The sequence below is a fragment of the Dicentrarchus labrax genome, unplaced genomic scaffold (genome assembly GCF_905237075.1).
Source record: "Dicentrarchus labrax unplaced genomic scaffold, dlabrax2021, whole genome shotgun sequence".
NCBI lineage: Eukaryota > Metazoa > Chordata > Actinopteri > Moronidae > Dicentrarchus > Dicentrarchus labrax.
In genome coordinates, this window is record NW_026136706.1 from 21,970,339 (window position 1) to 21,986,698 (window position 16,360).

The following is a 16,360-nucleotide window of genomic DNA, read 5'->3' on the forward strand; positions in this document are numbered from 1 at the left end:
TACAGCTCAATCATCCTAAAACCATTCTCACAATTTAATATAAATGGCTTGAAACACACCCCAACTGCCTGATTAGGTTCTCATGGTTCTCATGGATCCTGGTGGAGCCTCCTGCCATGGTCCTGCTTGACTGCCATTGCCAATACTGTTGTTGCTGTGCACCTGTCTGTCTGTCTGTCTGTCTGTCTGTCTGTCTGTCTGTCTGTCTGTCTGTCTGTCTGTCTGTCTGTCTCCCTCTCTCTCTCTCTCTCTCTCTCTCTCTCTCTCTCTCTCTCTCTCTCTCTCTCTCTCTCACCCCAACTGGTCGAGACAGACGACCACCCACCTAGAGCCGGAGGATCTGTCCTAGGTTTCTGCCTTTTAACAGGCAGTTTTTCCTTGCCCTTGTCGCCAAGTGCTTGCTCATGGTGGTACTGTTGGGTCTCTGTAAATAATGTTAAAGAGTTCGGTCTAGACCTGCTCTATTTGAAAAGTGTCCTGAGATAACTTCTGTTATGAATTGGCGCTATACAAATAAAATTGAATTGAATTGAATTGAAAAATTAGGAACCGCATTTAGATCAGTTTTGAGGAAAAATGGCGGAAGCATTGAAGAAGCAATTGAAGAAGAAGACGACGCGCGATGTGAACTGGAGGTAATGGTGGTAACAAAAACAAGTTATTTGGGCCCCTACACTCTGGCGTGAACAATAGAATGAAGGTGAATGGGAGATGGTAACAGAGGCAGTTAATTACCTGTTAATTGGTCACTCACCTGAAGGTCTAGGTTGTTCTTATTTGTCAATAATACAGGATAATAATGTCAAGATCATGTATTTATTTGATTATTTATATATAGATTATTATCATAATAATTATAATGCAGTGACAAACAAAATTAAGGGTGGTCAAAAAGGTTGTTCACACACACATCCTTATGTTAGTGTTAGTTTTTAAACTACAGATTGCATCCTAACGCAGTGAAAGAAAAACGCTGGAAATAAAGTCTCTTCTTCTCTTCTTTATACATTTGGAAATGTATCTTTTCATGTGTAAGCATGGTTTATACATCTGGCCCCAGATGTGTAATTCCCGGGCAAATCGCAACCAGAACTGAAAAGAAAGCAAACTGCTTACCTCAGCATTCACAGTTAAACCTGATGTGTAGCGCTCACTGAACTCCTGCTTCACACTGGCATCCATGTCAACAGCTCTCCATTTACAGATCTGTAACAACACGGTGTGTTAGAGTCTCACCATCACTGGAGCACAGGAGTGTTAAAGGTCCCATGAAATGGTATTATGATACATCAGTCCCTGCAGGATGTTGCAGGCGCTTTAGGGGATTGTTGTGAGTGATTTTACAGTAGCTTTTCTAAAACAATTACAATGCATGTTGCAACGTTTTTATGCATTTTTTTTTGCAACAAAATTGTGGGAGAAAGTCAAAATTGCAAAAAAAGTAATTTTTTATGGTGTAATTCATTAAAAATCGAAGGCGAGTATAAATAAAATAACTGTTTGGACAGGGTAAATGTGAGGTGTCTGTGTGGCACATGTCTGCCCGGTCTGCATCTTCACAACTAGAAACAAAGGAGTGCGTTTGGTGACGTATGACTCACAGTTTTGTGCAGGAAACTACAATGATCGGTCAAATGTGCGGAAAAGTTGCTGTGTGACAATGTGCAGGGATTGGTTGAATTCTGAACTTCCTGGAGGGACGGATGTATGATGTGTGTGTCTATAGAAACAGGAGTTTGGGGCAGATCATTCCACAGTGAGGGAGGACACAAAATGTGGCTTTATTTGCTGGACTCAGTAGTTATACTGACTAGTGCAGCATGAGGCACTACTACAACAGATTCCAAACACCAGCAGCAAGTTCAGACAAAATTATGGGATTTACGGGCTTGGCAACAAATTCAGGGAGTGTTGCTTTAAAATGTGATAGTTTGAGGCTCACGCTCAGCACCTGCCTGTAGAAGGCTTTTGAAACCGATCCGTAATAAACAACTGGAAGACCAATCCCAGAACTCAAGCTGCATAAATCAATCCAATCGAGGACTGTCAAAACCTGTCCGACATACACCAGAGGATAATTAGACCCAATCCCAGATGCAGTCAGCCTGAACAAACCCAAACAGAAAGAAAACGACCAGCGGTGGCAGCAGCATGATGCTCCGAGTTAACGAGCACACAAACACGGCATTCTTCTTCGCGGTTTACGCTGCGAGTCCACCTCAAAACACACTCTCCTCCCGTGATGGTGATCAGAGTCAGGATCCATTCAGGTATTAGACACACAGACCTGACATCAGCAGCCACAGAACAGGATCCTACCAGATCTGATTAGACTAAATACACTTTAGACCCGGTCTGACTCGAGCCCCATGTGGGGTCTCACAAGGAACTGGGTCGTCCCCGAAATGACTGACCAACCCAGGTTACGGAGGGGAAAGGTGGGAGTCTCGGGTCAGTGGTGCAGGAATGTGAACCAGCTCGCCACTAGGTCCATTTAGCAGCTGTTCTAAAGCTTTCGATCGCTTTTGATGGTGGAAAGTAACTTTAGTACATTTATCCAAGTAATGTACTTGGATACAGTCTTACTCCACTGCATTTATTTGGCAGCTGTACTTTAAGATTAACAGAAATATTGATAAGTTTACTAAATACAATGCTGTGTATAGTGCAGTGGAAGGGCCCTTTAATAACAACTCAGACATCTAAAATGTGACAGTTCCACTAAAAAGATAATTTCTCCTCTAAACTGATGCTTTCATTTAGTTAGCATTCATAGGGGCAGAACGACTACTTTGAGACTTTGAGTCCATAATAATGCTTCTGTGAGTTAAGGACTTCTACTCATAACGTGTATTTTTACACAGTTGTGTTGGTACTTTAAAAAGTACCATTTTCTTTTATGGCATCATATGTGAATTTCATAAAATAGATAGTATGTAAAGTTAGTATGAAATAGATAGAATAAAAAAGAGAATGTTGGTACTTTTACTGAATTGAAGGATCCCAGTACTTTTTCCACAACTGATTTGAGTCATATCACACAATCTCCTCTGTTTTCCCAGTCGTCATGAAATTTGAGTGTTAGTTTCTGTTTTCACGACTTCTCGTCCAGCCAACACGGAAATACAAATGGGATTTTTTACATTTCTATCCCACTACAATTTCATGACCACCGGAGTAAACTCCATCTGCTGAGGAAGACTGTGTGATATGATTGAAAGCTCCAGAACAGCCACTAACTGTACCTTGGGGTGAGACTTCCAAACGAGTTCAGAGTTTGCTGAGATGACAAACGTATAATGTGTCAGTTTGCGACCGGTTGTCAGGTAACAAGCTCAACCTCAAACTGAGCTGAGAGAAGAAAAAAAACAGATTCATGTGAATAAAAGGTGCATGTAAACCTGCCTGAGTGAATATGCATATTGTCTGAGAGCCTAGAGCTCAGAGGCTGAATCATTTGCCTGTGATGTATGTCGAGCAGCGGGCAAATTGAAGCTGAGTGTCGACCGCGCTTAATTGTCATCGCCAATTAGTGCATTGTGGGACGCCCACAATGGATCAACTGTAGCGAGTAGAACGAAGTCCTTTGTGCTTCTCCAATGGCCTGCAGGCCAGTCAAGACTCATTTAGGACCTGAACAACGACGGAGCAGAAATGCCAACGAAAATGAAAACAAAAGACAGTTTAGGGAGAAAAAGAGGACGGAGGAAAGAAAAAGACAGGAGGAGGAGGAGGAAGGGGGAGGTGGACAACGGTCACAGAGGAGTGAAGGACCGGGCCTCTGCTCTCCCAACATGAGAGCAGGGTGTATGCCTTTAACACACACACACACACACACACACACACACACACACACACACACACAGAGTGGCCCCCCTGACATTTAGCGAGCTGCTACACAAAAGCTGGCAGGGCCCCAGTGTTCCCAGTGACCTGGTTGTTCAGAGGCTCGTTTGGCCACGCTGAAGTTTTCAGCAGGTCTGAGCCGAGCGGATTGTCCGTGTGCTTTTATCAGTGTTAAAGGGTAGATCTTCTCTTTTTCTATCAATCGCGATTAAGCATAAAACAACTTCCTCACCAGGCTTAGACGCAGTCCCAATAGGGAGTTATTGAAGCCTGCCAATACCAGGATGCATTTTTTTTTCTCCCCAAGTTCACAGGCAGGGGCATAGTCAGGACCTTTCAAATGCTGAGGTCAAGAAACCCTATTCCACCAGCAGAACTACAACAACCAGCAGAACCACAACAACCAGCAGACCCACAACAACCAGCAGACCCACAACAACCATCAGAACCACAACAACCATCAGAACCACAACAACCAGCAGACCCACAACAACCATCAGAACCACAACAACCAGCAGACCCACAACAACCATCAGAACCACAACAACCAGCAGACCCACAACAACCATCAGAACCACAACAACCAGCAGAACTACAACAAACTTTAATTTCCTGTCAACCAAACAATTAGTATTTAAGAAAATCACAAAATTTCAATGTTTTATTGTATCTCCTACATGATTTAACTGTTGTTTGTCTAAAGGTTTTTATCTATACTGGCACATATATTGTCATTTTGATTTGTTCTGTTTTGGTCTATAAACAGGTTAAACTGCAGACACCAGGTAGTAGTCCTGTTCATCCTACTTTCTGGAGCTCGCTTTGAAGATGTGTTTCACACCATGTATTCTGTAGCTTGTTGTAGCGTAGTGACCACGCAGACTTGTGCGAGCATTCTTTAGATTGGAGGTACGCGGATGTCCACACAGAGCCTACACATACACCCTCTGAAGATGAAATTTATGTCTCGGGAAGCCAAGAGGACCATCTCACACTCCGAGTGTGAATCTATCGTGACGGCACCCACTGGTTTGTGGAGTGCTGTGGAATTGAGCTGTGCTCATTGGCTGCGCTTAGATTTGACTTGTCCAACCACGGTGGCTCACCTAGTCACACACATTTTCGTATTGCAGATAAACAGTACACTAAAATATGTTTTAGAAAAGATTTTCTAAATTCAAGGTAGCCACACCCAAAAGCATACCCTGTTCTATTGTCGTCTATTTTACTCTAAACTGGACCATAATTCACTAAATGAACATCACGCTGTATGGAAGAAGCTTTGAAACTAGTGATTGACACCATACATTCTTTAAGAAACTGTTTAATGAGCTAATAAATCAAGAGAGAAGTAGAGTTGTTTCCCCATAAGACTCAATACTATCTTTTTTGCAGCCCATGGAGCTGCCCTCTGCTGGCCATTAGAAATAATGCAGGTGGGTTGTTTTCCCTTCACAGACCCTAAAGATCTGTCCACTAATTCTATACAGTCAATAGTCGGGACATGTCTGAGGTTACTATGGGCTTCATGTTTATCCTGATTTGTCAGTGACAAACAACTACCAATCAAATCAGTTGAGGATATTCTTTTTGCTGATGTAGTGTTGTTTACATCAGTAATAAAATCTTTGGTTATATAATGCAGTATTATGTATATATACCTGTAGTATGGGGAACATAAAATGACTGATTGGCCTTTAAATCAGTGGGCAGAATGGTACCAGATTATTTTCATGGCGGAACTGACTGCATTTAAACTTATCATTGATGTCAATATACTGTAGCTGCACCTTTGTTGGAGAAAACAAAACTCAAAACAATAAACTAAAATCCAAATAGAACCGATAACAAATGATTAATGAGAGATTAAATAAACTATAATTAAACATTTGTCACCCTTATCAACAGAGAGAAATATGTGTGTGTGTGTGTGTGTGTGTGTGTGTGTACAGCAGGACAGAGGCTTTGTGCAGACACCTGTACGAGCCCACAGGGAGGAGAAATAAAACCACACAGGAACAGATGTTTCAAAAAGGCTTTGACACTTTACAACTCTAATATCTGTGGACTGAAGCCGGCAGTTTGGGGTTTGTGCTGATTAACAATACAATGGTTAGAACAAGTGCAGTCTATACATATTAGATTGACACTAATACAAATCTCAATAATAAAGTTTGACTAAAACTAATGTACATTTATGTCAACAGACTAAAACTATATCACAATGAGGTGCCAACATTAGCTCTGACCTTGCAGGCTTCATGGAGGACAGTAACTCCACAGCAGTTACACAGACAAAGAGTTTGGGTAAAAAAGCCTAAAAGCATCCATTAGAAACTTAGAAACCAGCTTCAGATAACCACCTTGTTCACCCTTAATCTGTAAATTCAGTACGATTCAAACACCCGTAGGTTGTTCTGTGAAAGAGACTTCTATGTCTCTGGTTCGCCTCCTCATGGCTCCAAAGTTGTTCCAGAAGCTGCACATGTTGTTATTTATTGCCAATTGTTAAGAAGTGGCGAAATGTAATTCTGAGCTACAACAAGTCCCTGAGGTGTCTATAATCAATATTTTATAATAACAATGTATGAAATAATGTGAACACTGAATGGTGGTCGCTCGTCCTGAGGAACCTACAGAGAACCATCACCTGAACCTGAACCTCTCCTCGGCTTTACGGAGATCTACAGCGAGATTCGGCCACGGCTTCATTATTTTGGTTCACTCTCACCGCTCTCAGAGCTGTTTTCGATGAAAAAGCTCTAAAAAGCCCAGCACTGAACAGCAGACAGACACAGTTAGAGACAAGCTGGTGAACACAGCGGAGCGTTCAGCTGTTCATTTAGAGGAGGAAGGCTGTGTACTTTTACCTGTTGGTCTGAACATGAACTGCTGTCTCTGGTGAGAACGTCAGATATGCCCAGCTAAGACCCAGACTTGGCAAAGCTTCCTTCCACCTTGGTGAAGATTAAGGTCCTTCTTCCTATATTTGATATAAGGGATGCAAGTGGTATCTGTAAAGTTTTTAATAGAACATTTTATTACATCCCTCTGTACGGTGGAGTTCGGTAAAACATATGAACCAGCACATTCACTACAGTCAGATACTCTTTGTACTCTTTTGATTGACTTGTTGTGTCCTGTCCTAATGATGAACAGCTTTATGTATTTTAGTATCACAAAACAAAACGAACAGTCTGTTGCAACACCTCTCCATGCACAACCCTCGAGATCTCATCTTTAAATATGAAAGCATTCACTATAAATCACAGGTGTGTGACTTTACTGTATTTTCAAGCATGCTGTGCTGTTTCAGAGCTTTTAATGTGTTTTTCCTCCCTTCCAGGCATCCATTGGTTTCTTGCAGAGCATAAATGGAGCCAGACGTAAATACAGATTGATGCAAAGAGTCTGAACACCGCAACAATAATGTAACTCTGACAACAAAAGCAGACGTGAAGTTTGTTCACAGTGACGGATCACCTCGCTCAAACAAGCTCCAAGTCCCTGCATGTTGATTTTCATTCAGTGCTGACATGAAAGCGGCTGCCTGGGAGGGTTGAAAAACAGTCAGTATGCGTTGGCAATATGTTCTGTAGTAAAGTTTACATCATTTGTAAGTAAATAGCCTAAAGGTGTGTTCAGACTGAACACAAAGGGAGGGTTACAGGCAGCAAGATTACACAGAGTCAACAGAAAATCACGTGTGGACACTGACAGACATGGATTTGGATATGGAGTTATTTTTCTGTCTCTACTGGAAGAGAAGAAGGCATAAGGACACAGATGTGGATTTGTTTAAGGACGTGGTAATTTAGCCAAAAGGAGCTGAAAATGATTCAAAAATTGCAAAAACTCTGCAGTTTTCCAGATCTGTTGGACTTCATATACGACAGAGAGGAAAGAAAGGAAAATGCAAGGCAGCTAACAGCTACAGCTAGCTGTCTGTTTTGGGTGAATAAACGCGGGCGACATACGCACCTCACATGAATAAAAAGGAGTTGAAAATGGATTTCATGATCCATCGGAACACTCCACTGATTTTACATATCAAAGTGTGTTTCCAGGTGGAGAACGACTGCATATGTGAAAAGAGTTGCAGAAAGCCTTTTGTGGCTCCAGAGGGAGCTGCACATGTTTGAAAGTGAAAAAGATCTGGGGGTGTGAAGAGCTAACCAGACCTCACCTCCCCATCTCTAATCGAGGCTACATTAGCTGCTACTCGCATAACGCACCTGCATTGTGGGTAATGTAGACAGCAAGTTTTGACAAAGAAGAATTAGTGGAATAAAATAGATGATATCTCTGGTTCTGCTGCATCAGTTTTAATACTTTAAACCTTACACTGTCCATAGTGAGTCCGATGATGTTATTAGACTGCAATAATAAATTGGTGGAATTTTCTTTTAAAACTGTTTCTGGACCTTTTGAGCTCTGTATGATCACAGGCTCTGTAGTTCTACTGTCAAGAAGTGAGCTTTACATGATAATCTGTCTTAGAAATCTATCTGGATCCATCTGTATGGCAAGGTTGAGAAACTCTTGGTAGGTGCTTTAAATATTAGGTTACAGAAGGTTAAAATTAGTAGGTTAAGGTAACGGTATAGAAGTACATATTTCTGTGTGTGTGTGTGTGTGTGTGTGTGTGTGTGTGTGTGTGTGTGTGTGTGTGTATCTCGTGGTTACCCGATCAGCGAGGGATGCGGGTCACGTCTCCTTGTGTTCTCACTTAAGTCTTAGTCAAACAGGCTTGGCACCTGGGAAAATCACCAAAAGTAATCACATATGTGTGTGTTTGTGTGTGTTCGCGTGTGTGTGTACACATGAGAGATTGATGCCGTCCAGGCTTAACAAATGAAATCCTCGCCGCTTGCTTTCATTTATCAAAGTAACCTACCTGAGTGAAGGTAAATCAGACTAAAAAAAACTTGGCTGATATGTTGACACACACACACACACGCACACACACACGCACACACACACACACACACACACACACACACACACACACACACACACACACACACACACACACACCCTTTGAGACCTTTGTCCCCCAGACAGTGTTGTGACCTTTGTCCAGTGGATATGGCTGTGTGTGTGTCTGTGTGTAGAAAGAGAGCGGGAGAGAGCAGAGTCATATCAGTTATTGAGCACCACTGATTTTTTTTCAATTATTCTGATTGATCAATCAGCCCTATGATGTAACACTGACTTGGCAACAATGAAATGACAGAGGAAGAAGACGCTGATGGGAATTGGGGTCTTCTTTGGCAAGAAAAAATAGTGTCTGAAAATGTAATATATTTATATATATATGTATAAATAAATAGCTAATCAGAAGAATGTACATGCTTTTATTTCTGTTGTATTAAATGTGTCATTCCATCATGTCCTGTTGTCATCTTCAGTGTATGCAGAGCTAACAGGAAATGACAAACACACACTGCTGGTGCATGTTAATGACAAACTGAGATTAGCGGCCTGTCAGAAGTCAGGGACAGTGTATGTGAACAGTATTCCTCTGTACATACACCAGGGCATGTATCACGCAGTAAGACCAATACATTAACACCAAAACAAAAGGACTGTAACTGAACTGATAATCTGATAGAAACAAATGTAAAACAGGCATTGTGTTCGATAAAAAATTAGGAATCACAGCATTGTTAGAGTGAGACACGAGCAATGAGCAACGAATATTCACAGAATGAAAAACAAAACTGTGAAAAACAGCCTGCAAGTATGAATGATTTAAAATGCCACAGAATATATACATGAAACTACTATAAAAGTTTGTGTGTGTGTGTGTGTGTGTGTGTGTGTGTGTGTGTGTGTGTGTGTGTGGTCGTTTGGTTGGGTTGCCAGAGACAGGCAAGACCTTAATCCATCATCTGATACCTTCAAGTTCTCCTGGTAAACTCCTACCTCTTAATGCAGGAAGTCATAAATACAACTCACTGATGCGTTCAGGTGCTGTTGGTGAGAGACAAGTACAACATGGACTGTGTCAGAAGCAGTTTTGTAGACGTCAGGCTTCACTGAGCTGCAGAATGAAAAGGAAAGACACAAATCAGGAAGTTCACATTTTAATGTATTCAACTCGTTTGGATTCGAAGTGAAGTTTGTTTATAAATGACAAATCTGACTGTTACTATGCAGAATGGCTCCTTGTAGAGTGACAAATTATTGTATGCAGTATATTACGGGCTATAATTGGATTACTATTGGTTAAAATTTGAATGATATAGATGGTTGAGGTGGAGCTCATGTAAAAAAATAATCTGAAAACTACTTATAAAGCAAAGGGTTGATTAATCAATTCATAAAATGTTTTTTTTCTCAAAACGTTTAATAATTGATGTTTAATTCATGTATCAAGAAACTTCAAAAAATAACAGGAGCATAAAACCTCAAGATTGCACCTTTACAGTGCTGAAGTAAATGTACTTAGTTACTTTCCTGCAGAATTACAAGGACACTTAAAGTAAATAAATCACCACAGTGAGGACTAGAGTTTTTTTCTATTACTGCACTGAGATTACAGTTAAAGCTTTTTTTGTCTTTAGTTTATTCTTTAAATTGCTTTCATTCGTCCATTTAGTCTTCATTGTGTCTTAAATTGCACTCCTAAAGCACTTTATACACATAACCTTGACTTGATTCACCTGTTGTTGTTGTTGATGATGAGGGTCTAATAACTGATCATTAAACACCGATTCAAAAATAGTTATTAACGTCTCATCTTTCATCTCAGATTTGTTTCCGTATGGAGGATATCATTATAAATCTCATTGCTTCATGCTCGCCTGGCTAGAAAACCCTTCAGTGAGCGCTAATGGTGACACGTCCGACAGCCCCTGAACGCAGCGGTCCCTGTGTGTGATGAGGAGGTGCTGCAGCCTCAGACGGACTTTATTCCGTCCTGGGGCTCAGTGGAGGCTGCAGCCGCCGCACGGCACGCTGCTCTACGTGATAACACGAGATAAGTTTTACCCTGAACGACTCTCCGGATTTATGACTGTTTTATTGCGGTTCCCCGCAGAGGAAGCAACTTGTGAAAACTTTGAGAAGAAGAACATGTGTCTGAAAGCGGTGTCAGTGTCACTGAGAGGATAAACCGAGAGGTCAAGTGGATTTTACACACCGGGCTGCGGCCGCAGAGACCGGACACTTTTAGACATTTTCCTTAAAATTTTTTTTTTTTTGGAACTCTTTTTTTTCTCACGATGCGACTTTTTCTGGCGTTTGCGAGCTGTCGGGAACAAACCGGGCTGGTAAAAATGTTACAGGGTCGTTAAATTTATTGGAACGTGACCACCGGAGATGAACTTTCTCCGTAATGATTGCGGAGCTCCGGTGAATGATTGACAGTAGAGGCTCGCCTGGCGCTCTGTGGACCTTTATGGACAAACTGGATTTACTGTCAGGAGTTCAACTCGTTCGGTTTCAATCATTAAGAGGCTGAAAGGTGTTTCCCTTTGGAGCCGGTCTGTCCAGCACAAGAACAAAGTTTCCCTGACCGACTCATACATTAGAAGAAGCTATTTTTCCCTCCGTTGCTCTCTTTATTTTCCTTCTTTTAATGACTCTAAATTAATAATTTTAAAATAATTTAATATTTATTGTCTATATGGCATCCACGGTGAGGGACCCGCCGTGCAGCCCGGTGCTCCAGCGGCCCCTCCTGCTGCTGCTGCTGCTGTTCCAGTGTCCAGGTCTCACGTTAGGAGCCTCCAAGGATCTGGTGTGTGAGCCTATAAATGTGCCCATGTGCAGGGGCATCGGCTACAACCTGACCTACATGCCCAATCAGTTCAACCATGACACCCAGGAGGAGGTGGGGCTGGAGGTCCACCAGTTCTGGCCCCTGGTCCGGATCCGCTGCTCTCCAGACCTGCTCTTCTTCCTCTGCAGCATGTACACCCCGATCTGCCTGCCGGACTACCGCAAGCCTCTGCCCCCCTGTCGCTCCGTGTGTGAGCGGGCCAAACGAGGCTGCTCCCCTCTGATGAGCCAGTACGGTTTCGAGTGGCCCGAGAGGATGAGCTGCGAACAGCTGCCCCAGCTGGGCGATGAGACCCTGTGCATGGACCAGAACAGCAGCGAGACCACCACCCTGGCTCCACCCTTCCCCAAGCCCACCCCTAAAGGCCGGACCAGACCACCCAGCCCACCGCAGTGTGACAGGGAGTGCCGCTGTCGAGAACCCCTGGTCCCCATCAAGAGGGAGTCCCACACTCTGTACAGCCAGGTCCACACCGGCCCCATACCCAACTGCGCCCAGCCCTGCCACCAGCCCTACTTCTCAGCTGACGAACGCGCCTTCACCAGCTTCTGGGTGGGACTGTGGTCGGTGCTGTGTTTCATCTCCACCTTGACGACTGTCGCCACCTTCCTCATTGACATGGAACGCTTCAAGTACCCAGAGAGGCCCATCATCTTCCTGGCTGCTTGCTACCTCTTTGTCTCTTTGGGTTACATCATCCGCCTGGTGGCAGGTCATGAGCGAGTGGCGTGTGGCGCCAGCAACAGTGTTAGTGGTGACCAGCTGTACGTCCTCTATGACACCACTGGCCCGGCTCTCTGCACCCTCGTTTTCTTGTTGGTGTATTTCTTCGGTATGGCCAGCTCCATCTGGTGGGTGGTGCTGTCCTTCACCTGGTTTTTGGCAGCAGGGATGAAGTGGGGCAGCGAGGCCATCGCAGGATACTCTCAGTACTTCCACCTCGCCGCTTGGCTCATCCCCAGCGTTAAGTCCATCGTTGTCCTGGCTCTCAGCTCTGTGGATGGGGACCCCGTCGCTGGAATCTGCTACGTGGGGAACCAGAGTCTGGAGAATCTCAGGGGATTCGTACTTGCACCTCTCGTGGTTTACCTCTTCACCGGCTCCCTTTTCTTACTCGCCGGCTTTGTTTCCCTCTTCCGAATCAGGAGCATCATCAAACAAGGTGGCACCAAGACGGACAAACTGGAGCGGCTGATGATCCGCATTGGGCTCTTCACGGTGCTGTACACCGTCCCCGCGACCATCGTGGTGGCCTGCCTGGTCTATGAGCAGTACTACCGGCCCGGCTGGGAGCGAGCCCTGGCCTGCTCCTGCCTCTCCGAGCGCCAGCGCTCAGGCGTGGGCCCAGACTACGCGATCTTCATGCTCAAGTACTTCATGTGCTTAGTGGTGGGCATCACCTCAGGGGTCTGGATTTGGTCAGGGAAGACCTTGGAATCCTGGAGGAGGTTTGTGGCCCGATGCTGCCCCTGCTGGCTGCAGAAAGCTACTGCACCACCCTCCATGTACAGTGAGGCCAGTACTGCTTTAACTGGACATACTGGAACTGGTCTGACATCAGGGATCTACCATAAAGCTGCTCCATCCCATATATGAACTGAGCAGCACAGTGACATGTTTTTAGGGGACTGATGTTCGTACAGTCTGTGTGGTCACCTCAGCTAAAGTATCCAACCACCCAGAGTGTGTCTGCAGGACTGCGTGCTTGTGTATCGCTGTGCTCTGAATTTCAGCTCTAACAAAAACTAGACAACTGTGACAATATGAAACACCATGCATCAAAAGATTCAGAGTGTAAAAAGGGAAAACAAACAACCTGGGTAATGGGAATTTAAACTGAAGAAAATTCTACACAGAATATATATTTAAAACACAGTCTGACTCCAACAATTGAAACTGCATGTGTAAGCAGTAGAGACAGCTGACCAAAGTTGACATTTACTGAGATCTTCAAACCCCACAGTTACGTGGTTTCAAGATGGAATAACACACATTCGGCTTAACCTGAGCACTGAGAAGAAAAATATTTATTTATGTATATATTGTTTATATGTTTTCTGTAAAAACAAAAAAAAGAAAGAAAGGAAAATTAGGTGTATAGTGTGATATGTTTTAGTTTGTAACCAACCAATGCCACTGCCACAAGCTAAGTGTAAGAAACCAGAGAAAACAAATTGTATAAACTTGTACATAAATGTGTTGTTTCAAGTCAGTGTTTGAGTGTGATATCTGGTGTGTTTCTTTAGGTCTTCTCAGACGTGGAAGTTATCTGGGAAGCAAACAAAAAGGAGTTCACTCGTTATAATGGATACTGTCATGACCTCTAAGCTCTGTTGTTAGGCTGCATCACACTTAAAGTCACTACAGTCTGTTTCTGAGTGAACTTGTTCTGTCCATGTTGTAGGAGCTAACAGGCAGTGATCAGGTTAAAGCTGCACAATGAAACTGACCATGGACTTTACCCCCATCTGCTGGTTCACAGTGGAACTGCTCACTGATGTTCTTCACATCAGGGGGAAAAATGGACCCCAAACCAGATTAACATTAGACCCCAGACCCTCAGCTGAGTAAGACAAAAAGTGATTACAAACAAAGTGGTAACAGTTAAATCCACTATTGGAATAGTTATTCTTTTGTATTCTCGTATTTTTGGGGTTTTCTGTTTGGACAGTTCTCCTGTGGATTCTCTGAAACCAACTCAAGGACCCCTAAAAAGGTCCCTGGACCTCATTTTGAGAACCATTGCTCTACTTTTCTAGTTAATTGTTGCCATAGACTCAGAAAGATGTTAGAGTCATAGACTGATATCGTTTTAAAATAATTAGTCAATTAAACAAAATCAACAAATTTAACCAGTAACAGTTTTAATAATCGACTTAAAGTAAGAATGCTTCTCAAATGTGAGAATTTGCTGCTTACATCCGTTTTATACATTGTAAGGTGAATGTCTTTGACTGTTGGACTGTTGGGTGGAGAAAATAAGCAATTTGAGGACATTACCATAGTGATGGGGATGTCCACTATTTTCTGATATTTGATACATTTTCATAAATCAGCACATTGATTGATACTCATTAGTGGCAGCCCCTTATATAGTCACACACACTATATATGTTGTGCAGAAGACAAAACAAAATATTGCTTTTGTATAAATTCAAAACGCCAAGTTTAATATTTTGGGGGTTTTGAACTGTTGGTTGGACAAAATAAGCACTTTGAACATTTTTCATTATTTTAAACAAGCACTTTTGGAGGATGCTGCTGTTCATCCACAGTTGGCTGTATTCACACTATCTATAAATGAGTTATAGAGAAGAAAGTCTTATCAGCAGAGAGCTGTGGTCTAATGTGGGTCATCTGTTTTTAGGGGTCCTGACAGCGTAAACTGAGGGTACCTGCTGTCTCTCCATACAGAGGTCACACTTAGTGTGTTTGAGGGGAGCACAAATTAACTGTTAACGTAACCTTAAAGACACAAACTCCCTACATATCTGTGATTGGGATGAAACTTATGGTTTTCGGCTTTCTCCCTCCCTGCTGTGATGGTCTGTGATATTTTCATTCTGTTGTTGACCAATTGTGTTGTTTAGACTACTGTGTGTCCACATGCTAGATGAGATCTCTAATTTATTAGGCTGATTTGTGTGAGTGAATGTGATTGTACGAGTGATGAAGAATGTTGTTTAAGTGTAAATCTGCTTTCACATGGATACAGTTCCTCAAAGGATATAAAAATATTGTAGATTTTGATTCATATTGTGGAATTAAAACTGAGTTGATCTCGAGTTTGGTGCACGTCTCGTGTGCGTCTGTGTGTTTCTGTATATCTGGCAGAGCGTGATGTATTTTTACTGTGGTTTGTACAGTTTGAAGACGTGTGAACCAGTCTGCTGATGTATGAACTACATTTGAATTTGTGGTCATATTCAACTCGAAGAAACCAATATTTGTTAAATAACACAATTTAAAAGTTTAATATGCAGGGCGAACTTGGCTTCCGTTATAATCTCCGGTGGAAATTTAACCCTTTAGTGACCTAAATATGACAACAGAACAAAATGTATGGTAATCAATTACAATGCCAGTATGGCTCCTTCATTCTGTGATACTCCATCAGGGCATTAAGAGGAACTTTGTTCTTCAAATCAACAAAGTCTTACTCACTTCATGCAGGCTCTGGAGTTCCTTAAATGTGTCGCTGAGCATGTGAGGTCATAATGGTGGTCGTTTGCTTGGAGGGCCATCCTCCATCTTTAAACCGCTGCCTGACATTAACCTCGTAGACCAGAACACAATGCATTCACACCTATTGTTTACTCTCTGGTATGCAGGTAATTCTGGACACTCATGAACCATCATCACTGGCAGGTCAAAGTGTTGCATTCAATTTGGATAGGAAATACAGTCTACTAGGACGCAAACTGGTTAGGGTTAACTAGGAGAGGGCAATATAGGTCAAATCCTCTCTCACAGTATACTGTAACTTTATCACTATGTCAATACATCATGGTATTGTTTTTACAATTTTCTTGTAATTAAGAACTGTTTATTAATAAAATAGATGGGCATATTAAATACCTTCAAAATCATGGTACATAATCAGATTGAAAACTCAAATAGTCATACAGAACTCCTGCTTATTGATTTACAGCACTGCCCACAGTGAGCTAATGCAACCAGAGATATTAGGGGAGAGATAACATTGTTTAAACAGTGAGGCACAGT

The 16,360-nt window shown here is 42.6% G+C and overlaps 1 protein-coding gene and 1 long non-coding RNA gene across 2 annotated transcripts; one reads left to right on the forward strand and one right to left on the reverse strand.

Annotated features, from left to right (window-relative positions):
- Positions 1–1,143: 1,143 nt before the first annotated feature.
- Positions 1,144–8,559, reverse strand: LOC127365268 (uncharacterized). The gene is made up of 3 exons (XR_007885166.1): positions 8,533–8,559; positions 6,717–6,829; positions 1,144–1,206 (listed from the first exon to the last, which is right to left on the reverse strand). It is a non-coding gene; the product is annotated as an uncharacterized LOC127365268 (long non-coding RNA).
- Positions 8,560–10,663: 2,104 nt separating this feature from the next.
- Positions 10,664–15,420, forward strand: fzd5 (frizzled class receptor 5). The gene has a single exon (XM_051403149.1). It carries the CDS (start codon positions 11,480–11,482, stop codon positions 13,229–13,231), a length of 1,752 nt encoding a protein of 583 aa, XP_051259109.1. The 5' UTR covers positions 10,664–11,479; the 3' UTR covers positions 13,232–15,420.
- The last annotated feature ends 940 nt before the right edge of the window (positions 15,421–16,360 follow it).

Coding starts and splice junctions, on each gene's coding strand:
- fzd5 (XM_051403149.1), top strand. CDS start 11,480: ATGGCATCCACGGTGAGGGACCCGCCGTGCAGCCCGGTGCTCCAGCGG.